Source organism: Vipera ursinii (assembly GCF_947247035.1).
Source record: "Vipera ursinii genome assembly, chromosome: 17".
Classification (NCBI taxonomy): domain Eukaryota; kingdom Metazoa; phylum Chordata; class Lepidosauria; order Squamata; family Viperidae; genus Vipera; species Vipera ursinii.
In genome coordinates this window covers 2,000,207-2,025,364 of record NC_139530.1, presented here as the reverse complement: position 1 = coordinate 2,025,364, position 25,158 = coordinate 2,000,207, and the positions used below count along the sequence as shown (strand labels likewise).

The 25,158-nt window shown below is 46.7% G+C and overlaps 2 protein-coding genes across 2 annotated transcripts; one reads left to right on the top strand and one right to left on the bottom strand.

Annotated features, from left to right (window-relative positions):
- Positions 1-877: 877 nt before the first annotated feature.
- On the top strand, positions 878-10,825 carry TMEM240 (transmembrane protein 240). The gene is made up of 4 exons (XM_083375588.1): positions 878-1,106; positions 1,563-1,669; positions 5,299-5,507; positions 7,709-10,825. The coding sequence occupies exons 1-4, from the start codon at positions 1,056-1,058 to the stop codon at positions 7,855-7,857; spliced, it is 516 nt and encodes a 171-aa protein (XP_083231714.1). The 5' UTR covers positions 878-1,055; the 3' UTR covers positions 7,858-10,825.
- Positions 10,826-13,006: 2,181 nt separating this feature from the next.
- Positions 13,007-25,126, bottom strand: LOC310648058 (ATPase family AAA domain-containing protein 3-like). Its single transcript, XM_083375716.1, has 16 exons — positions 24,710-25,126; positions 23,672-23,748; positions 22,760-22,861; positions 21,827-21,886; positions 21,408-21,477; positions 20,708-20,873; positions 20,426-20,495; positions 19,904-20,059; positions 19,422-19,478; positions 18,758-18,883; positions 18,307-18,431; positions 17,701-17,752; positions 17,072-17,142; positions 14,844-15,011; positions 13,828-13,936; positions 13,007-13,442 (listed from the first exon to the last, which is right to left on the bottom strand). Exons 1-16 carry the CDS (start codon positions 24,921-24,923, stop codon positions 13,275-13,277), a joined length of 1,791 nt encoding a protein of 596 aa, XP_083231842.1. The 5' UTR covers positions 24,924-25,126; the 3' UTR covers positions 13,007-13,274.
- Between the last annotated feature and the right edge of the window lie 32 nt (positions 25,127-25,158).

The following is a 25,158-nucleotide window of genomic DNA, read 5'->3' as shown; positions in this document are numbered from 1 at the left end:
ATTTCATAACCTCCCCCTGGACAAAAAAAAAATCACATTAGGTTTGGGGCATTGTTTCTTCTATCAACACACACACACACACACACACACACACACACACACACACCTCCTTCTGGAAGACACCCCCCCCCCACTAGAATTAAGAAGGCTGGTGAATCTCCCCTACGTGTGTTTTTTTTGGGGGGGTAGTTCCCCGCTCTCCCCCCTCCCCAAGCTTTTGCAGTCCCTTTTGGAGGCAAGGGGCTTATGATGTCAGCCCGTCCCTTCTGCATTTTCTCAGGCTGATGCTCTCATTTTTTGCCCCCACCGAAAAGGAGGAGGAGGAGAGGGGGAGGAAGAGAGGAAGAGGGGGGAGAGAGAGAGAGAGAGAGGCAAAAGGGGAGGGGAAATATTTATTCTCTCTCAAACCCCCCCCCCCAACCTCCAAGACACACCACCTGCTTTGCACCAATCGCTTCCCCGGTTTGGAAAGAGAGGCATTTTATTTTTTTGGGGGGGTGGGGGAAGCGATGCCAAGGGGGCTGCTTTCCTGCCTGCCCGGGCTTGGATGGCTTGTTTTAAACCTGGCCTGGCTCTGCTCCTGGCCCTGACGCGGTGGCGGCGGTCTCCCCAGGACGGTGCAGCGGCAAGAGAGGAGATGCTGGACCACCTGGCTCGCCCTGGGCACCTGGCTAAGCCCGCCAAGATGCTCCCTCCGGCCGGGGCAAAGGGAGAGAGATTGGCATAAGCCGAGGACGCAAGTTCAAGAGGAGGAAGGAAGAAGCAAGATCCAGCTGGGGTGGTGGGGAAGGGAAGGGAAGGGAAGGCGGTGTGGGGGGGGGGCCCAGAAGCCGCCTGCGTTTTGTTATGCTTTGCAGGAGGAAGGGGGGGCCGACGAGGTTCCCCCCCTGCCAGAATTGCAGTTCAGGTTGAAGAGCTTCTATGCGGCCGTCTCTGACCTCTGCGCGGAAAGCTGGGACCCCTGGCTCTCGTTTTTTCCTCTGGGGGAAGCGGCGGTGGGGGGGGGCGGCCTGCAGGAAAGTGACAGGGCGGCTGTCAGTTTCCCCGCGAGGTCCATGAATACGAACACCATGATATTTTTGATCCTGGGGGCTTCGGTTGTGATGGTAAGGATGTCTTTTATCTTCTTTCCTTCTTTCCCCCCCCTTCCACTTTCTTTCTTTTTTTTTTGAGGGGGGGGGAGGTGTTGCTTTCCCCCTCCCCTTCCCAAGTCCCGGGCTTTTTCTGGTCAAGAACGGTCAATGCACGCATGACGGGTTGTGTTCCCATGTCAGGGATGCCCGTAACCTCCACAGGTATCGTTAAGAGGTTACGAATTGAAAGAGACTCTGATGCTTTTATTAGCTTGGGGGGGGGGAGAGGGAGAGAAAAGGCATCACTTTCAGGATAGTCCTTCCTTCCTTCCTTCCTTCCTTCCTTCCTTCCTTCCTTCCTTCCTTCCTTCCTTCCTTCCTTCCTTCCTTCCTTCCTTCCTCTAAAGGTGGGTCAGTCTGGTGGGTTTTGTTCTTGTTTTTTTTTTAATTTTCCCAAGACCTGATCAAATGTTTTCTGGCCTCTTTCAGGCAATAGCATGTTTAATGGACATGAATGCTCTTCTTGACCGATTTCATAATTATATCTTACCGCATCTAAGAGGAGAAGACAGGGTCTGTCACTGCAACTGTGGAAGGTAAGCCCTACATTTAGCCCACTTGGGTCCTGCGGGCGGGGGTGGGGACGAGGGGGACCTGAGGGGAGGGGAGGGGAGGGGAGGGGAGGGGAAAGCGTGCCACTTTGAGACCTCTCTCTATGATGAGAAGTGCAAGTGGCAGTTTTGGTGGAGTTTGAATCTGGAGGTTCTTGGCTGGTGCATTTGCTGGGCTGTACGATGGGCCTGCAAGGAAGGTCAGAGTTATAAAGCAGTGGAGGGGGGAAGGAAGGGAGGAAGGAAGGAAGGGAGGGATGGACGGATGGATTTTGGCTGATTGCATGGATGTTTTTAGTGGCAAACGTCAGCCAGTGAGGCCAAATGTTTGCCTATCACAGCAGCAGTTTGGATGGCTTTCAAAAGAGCTCTGAGCAAAACCAAGGCGTAGGGAAGAATAGGCTGTTGACGTTGGAGAGCCTACATCTGTAAGAGCAGTCTACCTTGTAGCAGGGAATCCGGAAGGGAAACGGGCGGGAAGGACGGTTGTCCTTGTTGCCCTGCCTTGAAAGTTTTCTCCCCAAGAGCCCCAGTAGAAAAGGGAAGGTAGAGAAAAAAATCTACCTGAACCAGCGGGACAGTTCCTCCATCTCTGCTAACGGTTTCTAGTCCACTTGGAAACCCCAACAGACGCTCACTAAACAAGTGTTATTTCTGAAGGTAGGTTGGCAATTGGCCTGGTCAGTAGACCACTTGGTGAGGATGCTGGGAAAGTGTGAGGTTTTCCTCATCTAGCATTCAGCTGCTCACTGGACGGCTTTGTGGCCACGGGTCAGCTGAGGCCTTGTGTTTCTTGGTGAGACAAAACAGTGGCCAATTTATCCCACAACTACAGCAACAAACCACTTTGCGTTTGTTTCCGAGCAAACCATTTCTGCTTAAGGAGGGGGACCAAACCGTGCCAGCTTGCTCAGAGGTTGCTACCTGCGGCCAGGTAGACTGTCCTTGCAGATGTAGGCTGTCAAACATCAACAAGATCTTAAAGCTGCCAAGATTGGCAAACATGGCCTAATAGGACATTTTAGTATTTGGATGCATTGATGGCTAACAGTTCCAGCAACTATCATTTCTTTAGTCCCGTTTCCCCCCCCCCAATCAAGGCTAAAATCACTTATTTACTTCCTAATTCCCTAAAGGACAGATCAAATGAACAGCTCCTTGTAACAAAACGCTGGTTCCAAGTTTGGTCTAGGTCTGTCCCTTGGCTGTCCTAATTGGTAGGGTTGTTGTGAGTTGAAAAGGTGAGGAGGAGTGAAAAGAAAGGTGTGATGGAAATTGAAATAGACTCCAATGTTGGGGTGGCTAGACTTTTTCCTAGGGAAACATACAGTCTGTCGACTGAAATCTTTCAGGTCCTGCAACTAGGATGCCTGTAAAATAAGATAAAGTTCTTTTCTAAAGGAAAATTGGCCTGCCATGAGATGTACACCAGTTCTTGATTTTCTCTCTCTATATATTTATATATAGGTCCCATTGCTAGAATAACAGAGCTAAGAGGATTCGTTGCCATTTGCAAATGAATGAACGTTAAAAGTGTTTGAATCCTGCAAACCGCCCTGAAATTGCTAAGATGAGCAGAATGTATTTCACGCTGTCCTAAAATACAGTCATTTGCTGAAAATTGGGAAAGGGAGGATCAGATGGTGACAAGTGACTGAAGTACACACCACAGTGGCAAGAAAGGGCAGTTTTATTTAGCCTGTGTCCCCTTGACCAAGTCTGAATAGTTAGAGAATGAATTTAAGGCCATTCTTCCGTTCTCTGTCTTGGATTGTCAGTTTGTGTTGCTTTGATTGTGAGAGGGCAAAACATCTCTTTTGTTTTCTTGCCTTTTTTAAACTCCGGCCTTCCTGGCAGAAGACATAAATCCAGTTTATTCCTTTCCAGGGAAACTGGGAATTGAAGGTGGGCTGGTTTGCTGGCGGTTCGGATGTGAGAAACTCTTAGCTCGCTTCAGTTTCATATTTGAAATTCAGAGGGGCAGAAATGAGAAGACCTTACTTAGAGAGTGAAATATCAATGCAAACTTTTTTTATAAAAAAAATGCAACTTTGCATCTTCTAAACCTACAAGCTCAACTTGCTTCAATTCCCAAGTCACAAGCCGCATGGGAATTTTGGAACTGTCATTCCAAAATTTGCAAAGGACAGAAAGCAGGAGAAATGAATGAATGTTTTCACATAGTCCCAAGGCCTGGCTTGTAGGACACTACACTTGGTTAACGAAGCAGAGGTAATCCTTGACTTACGATCATAATTCAGCCCAATATTTCTGTTGCTAAGCGAGGCAGTTATTAAGCTTCGGAAAGTCGCGAAAGGTGATTGCATGAAGCCAGGACACTGTGACGGTCATAAGTACAAGTCATTTTTCAAGCGCCTGAATTGTGATAGCGTGACCATGGGGATGCTGTGATGGTTGTGTGAAAAACAGTCATAAGTCACTTTTTCCAGTGCCATTGTAACCTCAGTCACTAAACGAACTGCCGTAAGTCAAGGACTACCCAGTTGCTTCTTATAGAGACAGATGATGATGGATTTTATGCAGATGGCGTGGCACTGGGTCAACCAAGACTACTTCTCCAGCCTCTGAACCAGGTCAGGAAACTGGGAGCTACTTGACTTCATAAGGTTCTCATTTTGCAAGTGAAAATCTTTGGCACAAAACAAAACAAACCAGCAGCAGACAGAAATCCTGGGATCAGGATGGTAACTTTGTTGTGGAGCAGGAGGAATGTTTGGAGTAATACAGTATTTAATCTCCAGAAAACCCTTTTACAGAAGTCCAAGACCTGAAGAGAAAGGAATTTTGGCTGGTCCCCAGGCAAAATCGGCTTTTAGTTCTCAGCTGTTCCAAAGATTTTTTGATGGTTGCCATTTAAAAAAAAAACTGGTTTGAGTTGACATTGTTGCCAGTGTCATACATTCAACTGTCTGAATAGTTTGGGCTGTAACTGGCTGGCGTGTGGGAATTGCTGTCCAAGAGATCATCTGCAAACATCTGGCTATCCACAGCTCTGCAAGACACGGCTCTGGATGGACCGCAGGATGTTCTGCATTGCAAAGCATGCCCCTTGAACACCAATGGCTAAGTGGTCATCAGATCAAAGAGTCTTATGATTCTTCTTGAATAATGTATTATTCTTAACTGAGACGATCCCCTGAATCAAAGGTTTAGCCCATAGCTATGTCAAGGTCAAAGCAGGATTTTCTCCTGGATTAAGGAGAACCTCAACCAAGTGGATGCCTCCAATGGTGGCATCCATCCTCAGTTTGCTGTAGTTCCATATTGGTTTCTAGTTAGGGGAATACTGGAAGCCATGCTCCAACACTGGAAGTTTTCAAGAAGAAATTGGACATTGTCTGAATAGTTTCCTGCCTAAGCAGGGGATTAGACTAGAAGACTAGAAGATCTCTTCCAGTTCTGTCATCCTATCCTATCCTATCCTATCCTATCCTATCCTATCCTATCCTATCCTATCCTATCCTATCCTATCCTATCCTTATTATCCTGAAAGATATTTGCCAAGGACAGCAAACCAAACGTTTCTCTGTCATAAAACTGTGATGTTCTCTTCTTCCCTCATATCCACTTGTCTCCTTAATTCGACCACTTAGGCATCACATTCATTATGTCATCCCGTACGATGGAGACCAGACGGTGGTTGATTCTTCCGAGAACTACTTTGTGACTGACAACGTCACCAAGCAAGAAATTGATCTGATGCTGGGACTCTTGTTGGGATTCTGTATAAGCTGGTTTCTTGTGTGGATGGACGGATTGCTCCATTATGCCGTACGAGCATGGCGGACGAGCCGACGGTATGGTAAGTGGAAATCAAGTCAACGTGCAAAGGTTTTTTTCAAATGATTGCTGGCTTTGGTGAGGGAAGTTGCAAGCATGGAGAATGTTTCAACCTGAGGTCAACAGCTAGAGGCCCAGAGGTTCAATCTACTTGGGGGGGGGGGGAAATTCCCAGGAGAGTTTTTAATCCTATGGACCTAATAAAACATGTTGATAGTAAATTCTAGACCGAGCAAATAATGGATTTTTTTCCATGCAATCTGCTTCTCCGAGATGAATGGAATTAATTTATGGAATTTACTGGGCTCTTTTCTCCAGAAAATAGTTCCTTGTTTTGGAAGACAGCTGTATATGTTTTTGGAACAATGGGTCACAATGTGGGAGGCAAAAGAGCCAGATTTATTTTATTTAGGGAATGTACATGCCACCTCTTTCCTTAAAAAGGTCTGGGTGGGCTATAAAGATAAAATAACAGGGTATATAAAAGCAACATTTATCAGCATACCTGATACAAGGAGAAACTAAAACTCAATACAAACTGCATTGGACAGTTTTTGAAGAATCCTTATTTTGGGAGTAGAACAGCCAAACAGTTGGCTAGCTGGACTTTCACATCCAGCAGCTAAATGAACTTTCCATTATTATTATTATTATTATTTGTTATACTGTTGGAGAGTTTTTCTTACCCCAGTATTCAAACAGGGAACTGAGGCAGACTGCCCCCTCCTGTTGTGCTGCATTGAAAACAGACAACAGCTTTGCAGCCCCAAATTGCTTATATGTAGGTGCCTCATTTGAAAGAGGCAAACTCGCTTTTGTCAGATCTATACTGTTAATATGTGCTTGAAAGGTTTTTTTTTTCCTTTCCCCAATTGCTTTCGGCCTAGAAGCATGCCTAATTCCAGTGCCGTTCTGGTTTGATTGAATCTACCTTCGTGTCTGGTTCTCATGTAGGAGGTTTAAGTGTGCCCACATTATAAAACTGGAACATTTTGTATGGAAGGAAACAATTGTGGGAACAATTGTCCACGCCCAGATATTTTGTTTGCAGGAAGAGAGAGAGCCATTGCAGGTAGTCGTTCAGCTACAGTCATTCCTCAGCCATTCGTTTAACAACCATTCAAAGTTACAACAGCCCTGAAAAAAAGCGACCGACCAGCGGTCCTTATATTTACAACCGCGGCAGCGTCCTCCGAATCGCCTGATCAAAATTTGGCCGTTTGTCCACAACGGTCGCAGCACCCCAGATTCACAAGATCTCGCTATTTGCAACCTTCCCAGAAGACTTTTGAGAAGTCGGGTCAACGGGGCAAGCCAGATTCACTTAGCAACTGCATGGTTCACTTAACAACACAGTGATATGCTTAATAACCGTGGCAAAAAAAGGTTGTAAAATGGGGCACGACTTACCGGTACTTAAATCAACCCCTTTGCTTAGCAAAGGGAAATTCTGGTCCCCGTTGCGATCGTAAGTCGAGGACAAACTGTACGGAAATTTAGAAGTCCTTTACTTTTAAAGTATGGGGTAGTATAAGCTAGGAGTAAGGAATCCTGGCTTCTCATGGCGTTCAGCCAGGGATATTTCGAATCATAGTTCAATAGCATGTAAAAGACACTAACTTAGCCCGGTTGGGACACTGTCCATGGTGCTGTCTCATCAGTCAGAAGATTTTAAAATGAGATTCGGTAAATTCATAAAGGAGGAAAAAAAATAGAATGTTTCTTTGTTAATGATAGATAATTCTTCTAAAAACTGAACTTGGATGCTTTGCAGCACCTGGTTGAGATTTTCTAATAGCTGGTGCTGCAAAGCATCCAAGTTCAGTTTTTAGAAGAATTATCTATCATTAACAAAGAAACAATCTATTTTTTTTTCTCCTTTATGAATTTACCTAATCTTTTTGTTTTGTGGCTTCTTCAACATCATCAATTATTATTATTATTATTATTATTATTATTATTATTATTATTATTATTATTATTATTATTATTATTATTATTATTATTATTATTTGGAGTGGCTTCTTCAACATCAATTATTATTATTATTATTATTATTATTATTTGGAGTGGCCAGACTCTTCTCAAAACAGAACCGTGGGCCCCAAACCCTCAAACGGGTTTGCCCACCTCTGTTGGAAGTCCTGTTGGGGGGAAAGTAGGAATCTCTTGTTTCCATCATGCTGAGTCACATTTTTTTTTTGTTTCTCTCTCCTTTCCCAGACAATTCATGGTCTTGGTTTCCCAAATTTTGTAACTTCAAGGAGTTCCGGAAACGCCATCACAGCCAATATGACGAAGCCACGGGGAACATGGTGCACATCAAACAGAAATTGTATCATAATGGGCACCCCAGCCCAAGACACCTTTAAGGAAACCCGGGACTGATCAGTGGTCTACTGAACATGCCTTTTGCTGTCTACCAAGGGGAGATGTCCAGCTGCTTACTCCTTGGTGGACACCACTTAAAGACACCCTCTTAGTTCCACCAACAGTGTGTCTGCAGAATTCTCTGCGCCCAGATAATGCACAATTCCCCCCCCCCCGTCCTGGATCCAAGGCTTACGAGACATTGCACTGTGGTTACCATTTGACTGGTGGACCTGTACATATGACGAAACGAGACAAACCGCCCAGCCCAGAAAGAGCGCGAGAGAAAATTTGCATTACGCTTTCAAAGCCCTCACTTCTTTTGGTGACGATAGCAACGGCAGTATCTTTTTCTCCCCCGTTGCGTTTTCTTTGTTGATTTGGAAGTTTTGTTTGTCGTCGTCCAAGGTCTTTGTAGATGAAATTTGGCCAGATGTCGCCCTGTTTAGCCTTCAAGTACTTCTGAATCTCTCGTTCCCAATTCTATCTGACCCTTCCATCCACTCGATCCCTTATTAAGGTTCTTCGCTGTGCTCCGAGATCTCATTTCTAATCCAGATTTGGTTTGGATTTTAGATGACCCGGCAGGTACAGTGCAGTCATCCTTTTAAGGACCCGCTTCTGTTGTTTTATGAGTTGAGAAATAGCTTGGCTTTCTCCAGCCTCCACTTCTGCTTTGCTTTCTTTCCGAATTGGAACCTAAGGAGGTTCTTCCCTCCAACCTGCCTGAAGAAACAGGTAGCTCCATTCTGACATGCAAAATCTGCAACCACCAGGCTAAATGTTGCCATCTGTGGGCTGGAGTGAACGGTCTTCCAGGAAACACCAATCCAAAAGGTCTGCCCTGAGAAATTTGGTTGAGCAGGTCATGAGTGAAAATAGGCCTATTTAAGGTCCCTTTGGTCTCATCCATTGATCCTGTGAGTGTTTCATCCAGGTGTCTCTTGGCAAGACAGAAACTGAGGCTTAGTTAAGACTTGTTTAGTTGGGTGCTGTGTTGATGATGCTCGGTATAATTGCTTCAGAGAGGTCATCCTTTTTAAAGAAGTTGGAGAAGGCCAAGTTGGTTTTCTTCCCAGGGATGGCCCCTTCCGTGCATTCCACGTTCGTAGGTTCTTCTGCGCAACGGGCATCCTAAGGTCTTCACGATCTGCCTCACGTTCCACATCCCATCAGCCTCGGTAAGCATTGCCCGTGATGAGGCAGGAGGGAGGTTATGACCCAGAAGTATCTGGAGATCTCTCAATTCGTCTATCCCACACCCGGAACCATCTGAATGATGGGCAATTGTCCTCTTGGCGCCTCAATCCTGTTGCATTGACAAGACCATCTACCTCAGAAAATGAACTGGGCAGCGGCTTCAGTGAAGGGAGGGCCAGGGATACTTAAAGAGCCCAAAGGGCATTTGAACTGGGAATCAACCCGGTTCCAGGGTTCCACCAAGTGGACCCACACGCGGCATTTCAGCAAGAGACTAGGGTGTTGAGCGGCTGCTGGGGTTCGTCAGCCACGCAGGTCAGCACAAATGCAACCCTCAGTTGTGGTTTATTCAATAAATCGCGGCGATGCAAGCTAGAGTTTAGCGTGACCCAGAACGATAAATCTTCACATTGTCATCCCCAAGACGAATAATCTCTCCTGTCTCCCTGGGCATCAAAGCTCACACTGGCTGAAAACATTATTGCAATGACGGTTAAAGTGCACATTTCTTACGATCCAGACGCAGAACATGCTGGCTTTTCAAAAGAGGCAGATTTCTGTTAAGGTGTTCCTCCATGTAGGAAAGGAGGACAGCTGGAAAGAGTTAAGAGGCAGGTAGAAATCATGCCAACCATATCTGTTAAACCTCTGTCTGTTCTGCAACTCTTAAAAGCAGCTGCCCCACCCCACCTTTTTAAGCTGACGTTGGAGGACCCTTTCTTTTTATTTCCTTGTTACAAAGCCAGATGTTGCCCAACATTTGTCTACAAGTCTACCCTGCCCATCTGAACATCAACGTTAGGTGGCTTATAACTCTTCCTCCTTTTACTACTAATACAGTGGATTTGCATGCATGAGTTAGGGCGTAGACACCAGTGCTAAACGTAGTTGTATCAGATACGATGTCATCGTGCTAATTGGGGGGAATTTGTGGGGACCAGTTCTGAAAGAGAGCCCAGCATGGTGGGGTTCAAGAAGACCAAGCTGAGTTTGTTCTACCAACCAGGCCTGGGGCGGGGCGGGGGGGGGACATGGAGACGAAGCAGATCTTAGTTGGGGTGGGGAAAGCAAGTTTTAGTTTAGGACTTCCATGCTGCATTGTTCTTGGAGACTAGTATATATGAGGGGTTCAGGAGGGGGAAGGCACACAAGCTGGAGTCCTCCGTGGCTTGGTTCAATCCCCAGATAGCATGCTCAATGGTGAGGCATCAGGGCAGATCAGAAGATCAAACAGGGCACCCGGTTGCCAACTTTTCTGACCGTAGGATCTGCAAGATCTTTTCTAAAGCAACAAGAGACCCTGACTTGTCAAGTCATGTTGAGTTAACCTGTGGTTCTGGTTGGCTGGACGACTGTGTGGTACCAACCCAGCCACTTACGGTTTAATCAGTAAAACTTTATTCCACTCGCCATGGCTTAGGGCTTCGCATGAACCCAGCTTGTGGTCAAAGCCCATTGAATTCAGTGGCCTAAATCTAGACACATTTCCTTTGGAACAGAGAGGCGACTGACCAACACTAGTGCATGTCAAATGAGTTTTTATTACTTTTTTTTCCATTAGCAGATTTTATGTTTGAAAAAGAGCATTTCCAATTTGTTTTACTGTTACCCAGAGATTTTTTTTTTTAAAAAAAATTGGGATAGACCCCTCTGTAGGAAAATACTGACAATGTCTGTGATTATTCTATTGTTTGATTGCAATGTCCGTGTGATTAAAAGGAAAAATTTAACAACTTCACAAAGAACCCAAAATGAAAGATGAGAAATTTACTGGTAACCACGCTAATCGTTATGTTTCATTTGCTAATATTTGTCAACAACTGTGTCTGTGTGTGTGAGAGAGAGGGGGGGTATGTTTAAACAAGCATTTTTGGAAATGCTTGAATGTTCCACAATTGTGCTTTGTATACTTTTGTCATCCAAATATTTTCCATGAGATATTTAAACCATGAAGTTCAGGTAGTTTACTCCATTAATTAGATTCTTTTGAGGTGGGGTGCAAGGGTAGACTGGCAACAATGCTTGTATACTGCATCAAAAATGGTTAAAAAGAAAAAATTCTTGGTTCTTAACTTTGTAAAATAGTTCTCCATCCATCCCACTTGATTTGGGCAAAGCCAAGAGAGATAAATGTCTTCTAAGAAGCCTTTCAAAAATGGGTGACACTCTGCTTTTAATTTTATAGTCTTAAAAGACACGTCACAAAAGGAAAAGAAGTGGGGAGGGAGAAAGGGAGGAATAGGCCCGGAGGTAGCCAGCTGGTGTGCAAAGAGTTTGGGAAGCTTTGATGGAATGAATGTTTTAAACCAAGAGAAGCTTTATGAGGCAACATCCATCTTTATTTTTTCTTGCTCTTCCTTCTTGGTACAGATACTATTGAATCGGTTGGTTAAAATTGCGGAGCAGAGACGACAAGCTGTAGAACTAATTGAATCAGTTAAGTTTAAATTGCTAGTTAAGGAACCAGTGAGAGAGATAAGCTTTGCAACTGCAGGTTTTATGGAAATAAGCCGCCTTATTAAGAGGACCGGAAAACAAACCAGCATTCTGTGATCTTTCAGCCACGATAGCAGCCGAGTGCGATCAAGATACACCATTTTTTTTTTACATGGGAAAGGGCGGAGAGCTGGAACAGACAAGCCTCAATCTGAGTTTTGTAAAGGTAAGCCCTGCCCTGCTCTTTTTATTCTTGGAATAAGTCACTGCACCGTTTGCCAATCTGAGGCTCTCTGGGCAGGCAAGACTATACCTCTTATTAGCCCCAGCCAGTGTGGCCCAAGTCTGAGTGTACGGCACATCAGAACGCAATGCTGCGCAACAAGCATACATTCATTCCAGATTTGTATAAAGTTTGTCATTGTTGCAGTAAAAAAAAAAAAGGTTTCTGCAGACACAAAGGCAAACCTCGTAGAAAGGTAGCGGGTTGTGGAGGACGCGGGAGGGAGGCAGATTTGTTCGACTTACAATCGTTAACTGAGCCCAGCATTTCTGTCGCTAAGCGAGACGTCTGTTAAAAGAATTTGTTTAAATGCCCCATTTTACCTTTCTTGCTTCGGTTGTTAAGTCAATCGCTGCAACGGTTCAGTTGGTAACACACGGCGGTTAAGTGAATCCGGCTTTCCCCCACTGACTTTGCCTGTCAGAAGGTCGCAAAAAAGGAGATCTTTTGTTTTTTATTTTATTTTTTAAAAAAAATATCCAGCTCTTCTTTCCTAAAGCAGAGGTGGTGTGCTGCTGTTAGCCGATGCCCTAGTTTTGAGAACTGCAAGAGATCAGACTGCTGAGCAAAGCAAGGTCTCCCTCCCTCGCAGATTGGGCCCAGAAGAAAATGAAGAAGATGGAAGATGAGAACAGTGGCTACCACACAGCCCCAGGGGGGAAAGGTTTTTTGTTGTTGTTCTGCATATAAAATTAACAGCCAAATTGGTTGCTTTAAACCTTTTTTTTTTTGCTAGAAATAGCAATAACACTTAGACTTATATTCCACTTAACAGTGCTTTACAGCCCTCTCTTGAGCGTTTTAGGGTCAGCCTATGGCCCCCAACAATCTGGGTCCCCATTTTCCCGACCTCGGAAGGATGAAAGGCTGAGTCAAACTTGAGCCGGTGAGATTCGAACAGAAGTAGCCTGCACCACCGTGGCTCTTGAAATTCTTGGAACACCCAGCGAAAGGAAAATCCTTTTGCTTCTAAGGCATCTCTTCCAACTTAAACCTTTCCTAGAAATCTCTGGCAGGTGGCAATATGTTTCATTTATTTATAAAATTAATATGCTGCCCCGTATCCCTGCCAAGTGAGCCTTGGGCAGCTTAAAAGACATAACGGGGCATGAGCAGGTAACAATTTCGACTGCAGGGCCCTCCGCTGAATGAAATCGTCCCCTTTGATCGTCCAAAACTAGGACACAAGCAGCAGCTCCAAACCAATGAAACCCGGATACAAAGAGTTAAGGCTGTTAACCTTTGGCAAAGGAATTCTCTTTTTTAATATATTGTTTCGTGTGATACAGACCCATTTGCTCATAATTATTCCAGGAGTCCGCTTTTAAAAAAAAAAGAATCAAGGAAATGGTTCCTGAACCCAGAACCCCAGCCTCCTTCGAGAAGCGGGGCTTTCGATTTCTCTCCTCGGCATGATTCCAGCGGCACAAGGCCTTCGCCCTCATCTCTGAATCCCACCCAAAGGTCTGGGGTCTCTCTCAGCCCCTTTTCGGAGGCCCTTCACGCAGGCTTCCCCAGTGTAAGCGGCAGTGGTCGGCTCTTGCCTGCCTCCATGCCTTCGGCTTTTAGCCACTCCATCTTCTGTCTGTGCTGCTGAACTGCATCCGCTACTCGGGTATCAATCATGGCTTCTGTCAGGACACCATCCTCCGAGGCGTAGGCTGCAGCCTGGGGAAGAAAAGAGAGGACGATGAATCCCAGTTTGAAGTTTACAGGTAATCCTCAACTTGCCACACTTCATTTAGTGACTGATCGAAGTTACAACGGCACTTGTGGCTACTTTTTCACCCTTACGACCGTTGCGGCATCCCCACGGTCACGTGATTTACATTTGGATGCTTGGCAACTGGCTGCCAGAACGATAAAAGCTTCCGGAGACCGATATCTAAACAACGCTCTGCAAACTTTTCCGGCGCTCAATGAAAAGAAACGTCTTGCTGGTTCTTAGCGAGACTGCAAAGACTTTGTGGTTCCTTCCTGTTCCACAAAACTCTCATCGCTAGGCTCAGGATGATGGGATAGGCCATCCAAAGGGGGGTCTTCGGAGCCTTACCTGCCAAGCCACCGCAAGCTGCGAAATCTCCCGCCCAGACATGCCTTCCGTCAGCTTGGCAATTTCCGAGCATTTTTTCCCATAATCAAACTGGGCCAGTTTTAGGCGCCTGGGTGCAAAAAAGAAAAAAAAAAGCAGATGAATCAGCTACAGTATGAAAACATTTGTCCCCGTCTCCCCTCAATTCGTTTTGTTTTTAATTTTCTACTCGGTGGGATATCAGAGCATGTTGGCCGCATGAGGAAGGAGACAAGACCGTCCTGCCGCTTCAGTTTCTCATTCACAAGCCCTAACTTGGGGTTGTGGTCTCCACGCTTCCTATTTTCCCTGGCGCTTCCTCATTTGGGGTGAAAAACACTCTGCGCATTGCCACCCAGCGTCAGAGGCAAAGAATCAGGATTTGTTATTATTTGGCTAACGTTACACCGGCGCCAGATAAGAATCAACGGAGTTCAGGAGGGGCTGGACTTGGAGGCTTGTGGGAACGCAGTGACCCTAAGCTGGTGACACGCTTCACTCCACCCCCACCAGCTCTGCCTGCTCTTCTTCTACACCCAGGTGTGAAGTCCTCCATTTACTACAGTTCAGTGACTGAAGTTACGTCACTGAAAAAGTGACTCGTGACTTTCCCCCCCCACACACACACTTACGACCACTGCAGCATAGCCCCGTCCGTGGTCACAGGATCAAAATTTGGATCCTTGGCAATTGGCTCATATTTATGACGGTTGCAAGGTCCCGGGACACTTCTGCGACCTTCTGCAACTGTGCAGCGATTCGCTTAACAACTCTAGCAAGGAAAGTCGTAAAATGGAGCAAAACTCACTTATTAACAAGCGTCTCGCTTGGCAAAAGAAATTTTGGGCTCAACATTTTTCTGGTCGTTAAGTGGAGGACTACCTGTATTCGAATCAGCAGTGAACTTGGAAAAGGGCCGACCCAACCTGCGGTCCCCTTTTCTGGCTCCCGTCTCTCAACGATTCGCAACCAAGACAAATATCGGGATCTCTACTAACTGTTTGCCCTCGGTGGCTGGCTGGAGAATGTGCTTGTCGAAATACATGCGGACCAATCTCTCCCGTTCTTCCAAACCTGGCAGCTGGAAGTGGACCATCTCATCAATCCGGTCGTTGATGGCCCAATCAAACTGCTCCGGCTGGTTGCTCGCTAAAACCAGCATGAACCTGGAAGGTAAAAGAGGACTTGAGAGGTTGGGGGGGGTGGCGGAGGGCAAAACCGCCGTTCTGGAGCCGATTGGCAGATTATCAACCTTTGCAGGGCCTTGTTGCAAAGTTTCTATTTTTTTCCCCTCCTTGTGAGGATAACATTGGAGGGAAAGGTCACCATTAAGCGGTACTATCACCTTACGGGATCTTGAAACTATCCCTCTGTGGATGCTAGGTAGGCTGGCATCACGGTTCCCTTAATGGCAGGAAGCTGAGGCACATCCCGTCCTTTGATTTTTTAATGGCTGTTCTCTCGTGTCTCAATTCCCCGGGCCCCGTTTGACAATGGCGCTCTTGTTCTGTTTCGCCTTTTTTTTTTTAAAGGCTGCTGCTGATGACAATGCTTTTGGCTTAATGGTGCATTATGAACCGAAATGGGTTTTTGGATGGCAAAGACTGCAGCAGGAGGCAGCACTTGATGATTCAGCACTTTTGGGGATAATTGCAATTTAACATTCAATTCCGAGGGGCCCTTTTAGAGACCTCACCCACCAACCACCACCCCCACCCCGGGATAAAAGTTATGGCTCCCACTGGTCTTTCCCAGACAATTAAAGGGGACAATTTAACCCGTTATGGACATGCGGTTTTTCCAAATACGGATCAAGATTCTCCTTGTTGTTTTCCTCTTTAAGAACTCTCCTAGGTTGGCAACTGGCATCCTGGATGAAGGGTGGGTACCAAACCTATCCTGGTTGTTTTAAATGAAAATCCAAACTCTTAAGAGGAGTTGTATGATTAATAATAAAAAAGCAGGCTGCGTGAACTCATAGGGACAAAGCTAGAGTTTTAAAAGAATTATAATATTCCTTAAGACTTAAGTGTTCTTCTCTACAATGCCTTGCAGAAGATCTGTCGCAAACTTTGGATCATTTAACAGCTCAGAAAATAGTTTAATTTCATTAAATTTATATGCTGCCCCTCTTACTATCTAGTGACTCTTGGGTTTAGGCGTACATACAGAGCTGTAAGTCAAGAGTCTTAATTTGGACCTCTGGTGGTGAGCAGGATCAGCACTCCTTGGAATCTTCTCCGGGAATAACTGAGCTGTCCCTAGCAAGAGCTGTCCAAGCTCCACGATTCCCAGCCAGTGGGACTGATTAAAATCCCGCAAAACTTTGGTATTAAAGGAGCAAAGGCAGGGTGGCCATCATAGAAGTTGTAGTGGATCCTGCGCTAATCAGTGAGTGGACAAGATGACCTTTAGGGACAGTTCACCCTCTAGGATTCTGGGATACATTTGTGGGTTGTCTACATCTGGTTTAAGGCAGATTTCTCTCCCAGAGACAAGGTTCTCTCTCATTCTCCGCATCTTCTTGGAGAGAAGATCAACCCGACAAACCCGACGTAATTCTGATTATACAGTAACTGAACTGATCTTCCGGAAGGCTAGATTCAAGGTACTGGTAACAGTGTTTAAAGCCCTTCATGGCATGGGGCCGGAGTACCTTAGGGAACATCTGCTGCCGGCATCAAGCTCCCTGCGCCCTGTGCGTTCCCACAGAGAGGGCCTCCTCAGGGTGCCACCGATCAGAGAATGTCGATTGGTGGTCCCCAGGGGGAGATCCTTCTCTGTGGGCGCTCCGGAGCTGTGGAATCAGCTACCGGTAGAGCTCCGGATGGCGCCCGATCTTCGCTCCTTTCGTCGCGATCTCAAGACGTTTCTGTTTGTTCAAGCCGGCCTAGCCTGATGGGGATTGGTGGGGTTTTTATTCTTGTGTTTTAATTTTAACTTGGTGTTTTAGAATTTGATTCCAATTGTTTTAATATGGGCAATTATTTAATCTTGTTTTAACGTTTGTATTTAGTATTTTATTCTGCCCTGTGAACCGCCCTGAGTCCTCAGGGAGAAGGGCGGTATATAAATATTATTAAATTAAATTAAATTAAATTAAATTAGTCAGGCTGGCGGGGAATTCTGGGCGTTGAAGTCCACACACATCTTTGAAGCTGTCAAGATTGAGAAGCACCGCTTAGAAGCACCCTCCTTTACTTGATTGCGTCGGGAACTCTCTTACTTGCTGCTGTGCTGTCCTGTCCTGTGAAGGAAAGCATTGAGTGTCGCTCGGAGGTCCTCGCTGATTTTTTCCTGCCAGGATAAGCAAACTCAGGTGTCAAAGTTGAGAAACACCAGTCGGCCCAAATTAAAATCCAATCCCTGCTCTCCTTTCCTACAAGTATCTCTCTCCGCTCCTTCTTTCTGCTTTGTATCATTTCCAAGCCTGTGAGGATGGCAGATGATGATGCCTCATTTCAGCCCTGAGCTACAATTCTCCTTTTTTTTAAAAAAAACCACTGCTTTCTAGGACCTTATTCGCACCCTTAAATATATTCGAAGGTTTCAATCATGTCCCCCCCACTTTCCTTTCTAGGCTTTACATATTCAATTCTTCCAATCTCTCCTGATATGAGATCCTGGCTCTCTTCTCGTGATCTCCCCATTTACTCCTGGACCAGAAAAACCAACTTGAGCCGTTTGGAGTCCCTTAATGAGGCTAGGCGGAAGGAGTGGGGGCGCTTTTGCAAACTGCAATATTTTATTAACAAACGGGCTCACTAATCAAATTAAAACGAGAAGGCTTTTGACCAACCCAGCAGTATCCAGGAGTGAGCATACGGATGATGGGAGAAACAGGAGGAGACCTACCGTTGCTCTTTTCCGCAGGAATGCATCAGCTTCATCCACGAACAGCAAGAGGCTGGAAAGGGAAAGTATTAAACGCTAAAAATTAACAAAACCCACAGTAAGGAGCTGAAGATTTTGTCTGGAAAGCTTCCTGGGTATAGATAAATGTGGGTGTCCGGTTGTGAAATTCATGCGGAAGGCCCTCTTTCCCCACCCACCCCACCCCCCGGCTCACACTCTGAATTTTAGGCCCCAGATAGGAGATTGGCGAAGGGCTGGTGGAAATAATCACAATGAATCTGGGTCCCTAAACACCACTCTAAAGGAGTTTGTTGGGCAGACTTCAAAATGTGTTTTTTTTTTAAGCGGAAGATTTGTCTTCCCCACCCCCTGCATCCTTCTATTTAAAGAGGGAGGTGAAAAGCAAGGTGCAAAATGAAGACACTGGGTGATAAAATGTGGCAGAGCATCACGGCGGACAATGAGAGCGTGTGCAAGCCAGAATGGATCAAAGGACAAGCGTGTTACCTATTAGTGCCACCAATCTGAACTCGTTCCCTGTTCCTCCTTTACTTGCTCCCCTCGTGAGATCAAAAGCTCCGGATATCCATCCCGAAGCCAACTTACCCTCTCCGGCTTGTGTTGGCCCAGTCAAAAACTTTGTGCATGGCAGTCACGCCTTCACGCCCCATAGGGGCCACATCACCGCCCGTCATGATGGCGTAATCCATGCCAGAATGCATGGCTAATTTCTAGAAAGGAAAAGAGAGTTTAAGAACAAAGGTCGACTTGGTGAAGGTCATAAGTATTTCGGAGCATCTAGTATGAAAGCCCACTATGGACTTTTTGGGACCCCCCCCAAAAAAGAGAGAACTTAATGATTTGTGTGTTTGAGGACTGCAGAAGATAATAGTCCCCCTTCCCCCCACCACAGATCCCCAAAGCCAGAAACGTTGGGGAACTCTGGACTAGCAGAGCTCCACGATTCCTTCCAATTCTCTTATATTAGCCTGGAATCAAAGCACAACCAGGTCAATAACCCTCTTGGGACAGAACGATGATAAAACTGGGGTGCTACCTTGGCAAAGAGGGTCTTCCCTGTCCCTGGAGGCCCATACATGAGGATATTCCGATACAGGCTTCTGTTATTCCTTGTGTTCCGGGTCGCAATGGCTATGTCTCGCACCCGCTCCTCCAGCTTTGGCTGCAAAGAAAGGGACACAACACCCCGCAAACAACATTAAAGCTCAGCAGGTGAAAAGTTCAGTCCTGGGTATTTCCTGACCCTGCACCGTGTTTTCAAAATGGCCAATCTTTTTTTAAAAAAACCCTCATTAAAGCAGCCATTATTCACACATCTTTTGGCCACAGGCACCTATAAAGAGCTACACTGGGCTAGGGATTAAGGCACCAGGCTAGAAAGCAAGGCACCGTGAATTCAAGTCCTGCCTTAGCCTCAAAAGCCAGCTGGATGACTTTGGGCCAGCCACTCACTCTCTCTCTCTCTGTCTAACCCACCTCACAGGGTTGTTGTGGAAAATAGGAGGAAGGAGATGTGTTGGACAGGTTAGCCCCACCTTGAGTTATTTGCAAAAAAATAACAAAAGGCGGGCTACAAATAAATAACTAAAGAGGATGGAGTTTTGATCATGTGGTTGGTAGTTTTGACCCGCAATTAATGAATACGCCCAATGCCAGTGGCTTCATTCTGGTATAGCTATCAAGGATAATTGTTCACTCACATTGAGGACGACCCCTTCCAAAGCGTCCTGGGCCTTGCTGGTCAGTCGCCTGCCAACCTAGAAAACCAAGCAGACAGGAGAAATGATCCTCTACAGAGAAGGTGGGGATAATCTGAACACAGGTATGTCTGTCTGAGCTGTTAAAGAGACAACAAACGACAACTGATCAAGGGGAAAGATATGAGAAAGACCCCAAGGAATCCCACCTTAATTCTGTCTTGATGGGCTGAGAGAAATTCTGGCAGGCCGCCGGTCCTTCAGAGTAGACCAAACGTGGAAACCAAAGACACACAAGCTAAGGCTATTTCTATTCGAAGTTTGTAGTAGCCAAATCTTGCCAATCTGAATGGGGCTTAGGTGGCGATTCCTTCTACCCATTGCAACGGGCTTTGAAGATTTCCTTCTCATACCCAGCAAGGTGGCCTGTCTAGAATGCGGTGTGTTTCCTCCCTCGGCCTAACTCAAAAGGCAGAACGTTTCACCTGGATGGGATGCTTGAACGCTTCGAGGACGGTAATACGGGAGGTTTCTCTCACCAGCGAGGGTTTGCCCAGCCGAGCTTCGATGTACCGCCCAGCCACAGCGGTGGCGTTTTTGGCACTGTAGATGCCAACGGCCAGCAGAGTCAGCCCTGCCACCTGCCGAGAATCGGAAAAGAGTTGCTTTCAGATCTTTTTTTTTTCCTCCCCAACCACGCGTATAATTCGAACCGTGCGGGGATTTTTTTTTTTTTAAGGAACAAACCCTGGGAGGGATTCTGAGGAAAGAATTCTTTTTTTCTCCTTGAACCGCAAAACCTGTTGGCTTGGCTCAGTGTGTGAATAAACTGCGATTTATCTGCATCTGTTTCCCTTTGGTGGCATGCCCAGGCTGTGTTGGAAGATGTATTGACCAACCTCGGGATTTGCCTTAAGCCCTGGCAAAAACTTAACCCTTGCATTGGTCTCTAAAAATCAGTCCAGAAGAGAGATGGGGCGGTCTCTTAAATTTGATACGTGGCTTACCGTGGCTGTTACTTTATCCCAGTCAGTAACAAAGGCACGGAAACCTTCCCCAAACAGGGTCCCAGCTGTCCTAAAGAGAAAAAAGAGCAAACCCTTTTTAAAAGCGGCACATCCTGACATCCATTTGCAAACCTGTAACCTAATAACGTTACTGTGTTTATTCGCTAAGGGTCACGATTTCCTTTTTCTCCCTCTCCACATTCTCTTTTCCTCTGCTCATTTTGCCACCGCAGCCTAGTCTTCCACAAACCTGCCCGTTTTCACGCTTCTAAGCAAACGTACTTGAGGGAATCCAAGACAGTCTGACGGTGCTCGGCGGCTTTTAGCCGGATTTGTTCCCGGATGAGATCCGCGTTGTCTCGCTCCGCCCTGGCGCGAGCCTGGGCTTCCGCCTCGATACGCAGCATCTCGTTCTTGTGTCGCAGTTCCATCTCGCGCTCCACCGTCGCTACAAAGGAAGCCGAGAACTTAAATCAATGGGAAAACAGTCATCCGGGGTCGCAACGGCCTTCCGAATTTCACCGGCCGATGCAGCCACTGGCAAAGGATTGCGAGATTCTGGGGGAGACGGGCGCTGTAGTTCAACCTCCTTTCCCAAAGACCACTTAGGTAGAGCGTTGTTCTTTCGTGCTGGGGGCGGAGCAGGGGATTTGCTCCTCCCACCCAGAAACGAGAAGTTGCCTCTGCATGCTAGCTGAGGAATTCTGGGAATTGAAGTCCACACCTCATCATAAAGATGCCAAGGCCGACGTAGCAGATAGCAGGGAGGGAAAACACCTATTTTTACCTTTGAATTTCCCTTTCTCAAAAATCTACCCACCGTCCCCGTATTTCCTGGTTATTTCCTTCCAACTTATCCTGTTCCTTAGGGATTCTTCGCCCTTCCCTTTAATATTTTCTCCAGCCCCCCTTTTAGCATCTCAACTCTTAAAGGCCTTCTGGCAGACCTGAAGGAATCTGTCCCTTTGACACCGTCCCCTACCTCTCCTCATGGCTTCCTGCTTCTGAACCGATTCTTCTTGCTTCCTCAAATTATCTTCGTTAAGGAGTTGCTGGGGGAGAAGAACAGAGTTCAGTCTGCGGACAACTGGGAAAGCCACTGGGCTTAAAAGAACTTGCTCCTTGGTTTCTATCTCCCCATAAAAACAGCAGCGGCATATTTTCCAATGTCCAACTACTGGGTATGTTTTCCCCCCACCTTGTTTACAGTGCAGGCCATCGCCTCCCTTTCCACACAAAAGGCTTTTAACTAACCCAGGCGAAGGATCTGTGCAAGCAGCATTCCTATTTATTAAGTAATTCTTAACCCACTGCCCCACCCCTCGGAGGTACCGAGAAGTCGATGGTTCCCCCTCTGTGATCTCAATCTTCCCTCCCCACGTTTAAGAAACGGGACCCCACCTGCTGTCGTAACTGGTCCTCGTAACGTTGCCGGGCTAATTTGTCCTGGTACTGGGCTCTCTTTAAGATAAAAACAGACATAGGGGAAATTGAGTGACACTTAAGAGGAAAGTGAGACAAATCTTAAGACAGGGAAGACTGCAACCCCACTCGAGCTGAATTTAATACCGAAATAAATCTATTTCCCTGATATATGTTACGGAGGATTGAACCTGGGATGGCTTTCCTGCAAAGCAGCAGCTATGCTGCTCGGTTGTGGGGAAACGACCACGGTTAATAGTAATGCTTATTAGGTCAATTCTTCCTTCCCCAAGATGGACTTGCTAATTAAATTTAAGCTTTGGAGGCACAGAAGATCTTTGGGGGAAGCCGATCTGCTTGGGGTAAACCTCTGCAGAGGTAGGGAAGGAGTGGCAGAAGCTGGGGCTGGAATTAAAAGAGGGATCACTTTAGAATCTTTTGCCACAAGCAAAAGCAGTCCAACCCTCCCCCCCCCACACACACACTTGAATTCCAGTGATCCTTAGATAAGGATCTAACCAAGTGCTGACCATTGAGAATGTTTTCCTGTGCACAGGCACGAGTAGCAACCAATCAGCATAATTGGACCTTCATCTGATCTTTCATGACCGACAGGTTGCATGCCTTTGATGGAAAAAAAAAGGAGGGCTCGCTCCCAAGCGTTGGGTTTCAGACCAAAGCATTTTAAAGTTCAACAGGGGATTCCAAGGATGCTCTGACAGGTGACCGGACAAGCGAGGCGGTCCCTGTTAAGTCATTTTCCTCTACACAGACAGTAAGAGAGCTGCCAGGGGTTCAGGAATGGGGATCCTGCTCATGCCAAGTGTGAAATACGGGTCTGGGTAGGGCACTTTATTCATCTGGTCATTTTAACTTTACACGGCTCAGTAAAGAGTAAAACAGCCAAGTTACCGCTTGTTGTTGCCTTGTCTCTTCGTTAAGAGTTTTCCTCCTCTCATCCGCTTGTATCCGGACTTGCTCGTTCTTCAACTGTTCTATGGCAGCTTCGTATTCCTAGGGATGAGGAGAAAAATCAGTCAGGAATTATAGCACAAACCTGCGGGAAGATACGTTCACCTCCAGCTTTTTCATACAAGAAATTCTGTTAAGTTCCCCAACTGAAAAGAAAAAGGAAAAAAAAAAGGCATGGACTTGGATCACGGGGATCTTAAAAGTGCCCTAGGGAAAACTTGATCTAATAATAGCCACTTGCAACATCAAGATGAGAATTTTTACAAATAACAGGATGAGAGAAGGGACCTCCTGATTGAGCAAGAAATCCTGTACCATTTCAGACAAATGTCTGCCCAATCTCTTCTTAAAAACCTCCATGGAGCACCCACAACTTCTGGAGGCAAGCTGTTCCACTGGTTAATTGTTCTCAACGTTAGGAAATTTCCCCTTAGTTCTAGCTGCTTCCCTCCTTCATTAGTTTCCATCCATTCTTCTTGTCCTGCCTTCAGATGCTTTGGAGAATAGGTGGGCCCCTTCTTCTCTGTGGCAGCCCCTCAAATATTGGAACGCTGCTCTGATGTCTCCCCTAAGTCTATGTTTTCACTAGACTAGCCATACCCAATTCTTGCAATTGTTCTATGTATATTTTGCCCTGTAAACCGCCCTGAGTCCTCCGGGAAAGGGCGGTATATAAATCTAATAAAATAAAAATAAATAAATAAATATTTTAGCTTCCAGGCTCCTAATTATCATTGCTGCTCTTCTCTGCACTCTTTCTAGAGCCTCATCATCAAATGATCAAGCAAAAAGGAGGGGGGAGAAGGGGAATCAACTGTAATAGCACAGCCTGAACTGTTACGTTTTGCTCACCTTTACTTTAGACTGCTGCTCCAGCTGTAGTGTCTGTTCCTGTAGCTGAGCTAAGCCTAGGGCTTCTTTGGCATGTCCTGAAAAGAAAATATTGCCCATCAGTTGTTTTCCATCATTCAAAAAAATAATTCTTAGAAACCACTCCACCCAACAGTGATTTTGTCCATGATAATTTGTCGCAATTCTGGTTGCCCAATGGTTAAGCTGTATGCAGGTAAGCCCTGCTACAAATGACACAAGGTTGTCCGAACCAGAGATTCTGGCTCGTGCATTGCAGAAGGAAGAAAAATGAAAAAGGATGCTCTTTTTTGGTTTAAATTTTGGCTGCTCCTAACAATACATCAGAGTTAAAAACTCTTTCGGCCAGCCCTTCCTGGCTTTGCTTTCAGGGGCAAAAGCCACGCTAGAAGCTGAAGAAAATCACATGGGAGCTAGAAGGTCAAAGGTCATTGGTGATGGTGTTCTCACGTGCCAAGAGCTTCAGTTCAAATAGTCTATAGTCTTCGACTTACGACAGTTCGTTTAGTGACTGTTCCAAGTTATAACAGCACTGAAACAAAGGACTTAGGATCAGTTTTCTCACGTACCATGGCCACGGGATGAAAGTTCGGGCGCTAGGCTCATATTTACGACGGTCGCAGTGTCCCAGGGTCACGTGATCGATCGATCCCCTTTTGTGACCTTCTGACAAGCACGGTCAATGGGGAAGCCGGACAAATTTTGGCCTCTAATGCGGTCGTAGGCCGAGGACTACCTTGTAGTCGCCATTCAAAGCTCCGAATAAGAATAGAGCTGGAAAGGGACCCTTGGAGGTCTTCTAGTCCAGCCCCGCCCCCCCCCCCCGCTGAAGATCCACTGAGCTTTTCCTCGGGGCCAATTCCTGTTCCGTCGCGCCCCACCGAAAGCTCTCCTCGGGACCAGATCCAGGAGGGGGTGCCTAGCCAGAGGATCCCTGTCAATCTAGTCACGGGATCCAGTGGATCTCCTCCCCGCAGGGGCTCCAGGCAAGAGATCCCGCCACTCCCCCCTCCGACTCACGGGAAGCGTCGAGCTCTCGGGCGGCCTTGGCAGCGCGCTCCAGGCCGGTGGGATCGAAGTTGCTCCATTTGTCCTTGGGGCGGCTCCCCTCGCCCGTCCCCTCTTTCGATCCCCCGCCGGGCGGAGGCGGCAGGGGAGGTAGCCCGGCTCCGGGACCCGCGTCCCCGCCACCGCCGCCGCCGCCGCCGCGGTTCAGCCCGAAGAGCCACGACATCTTCCCTCCCAGGCGCAGCCCAACCGGCAAGTTGCGAATCCCCACTCAACACACACGTGGACCCCCTGCCGCCGGTTCTGCGCAGGCGCCGGCCCGCCTCTTCCGTTCCCCGCCGCTGCTCATTGGCGGAAAAGCTCAGCGGAGCCATAGAGTCGCGCTGTCGTAGAGGGCAGAGCGAGCCAATAACCTCCGCTTGTCTTCTTCCCGCCCCCACCTCAGTCACGTGCGTTGAAAG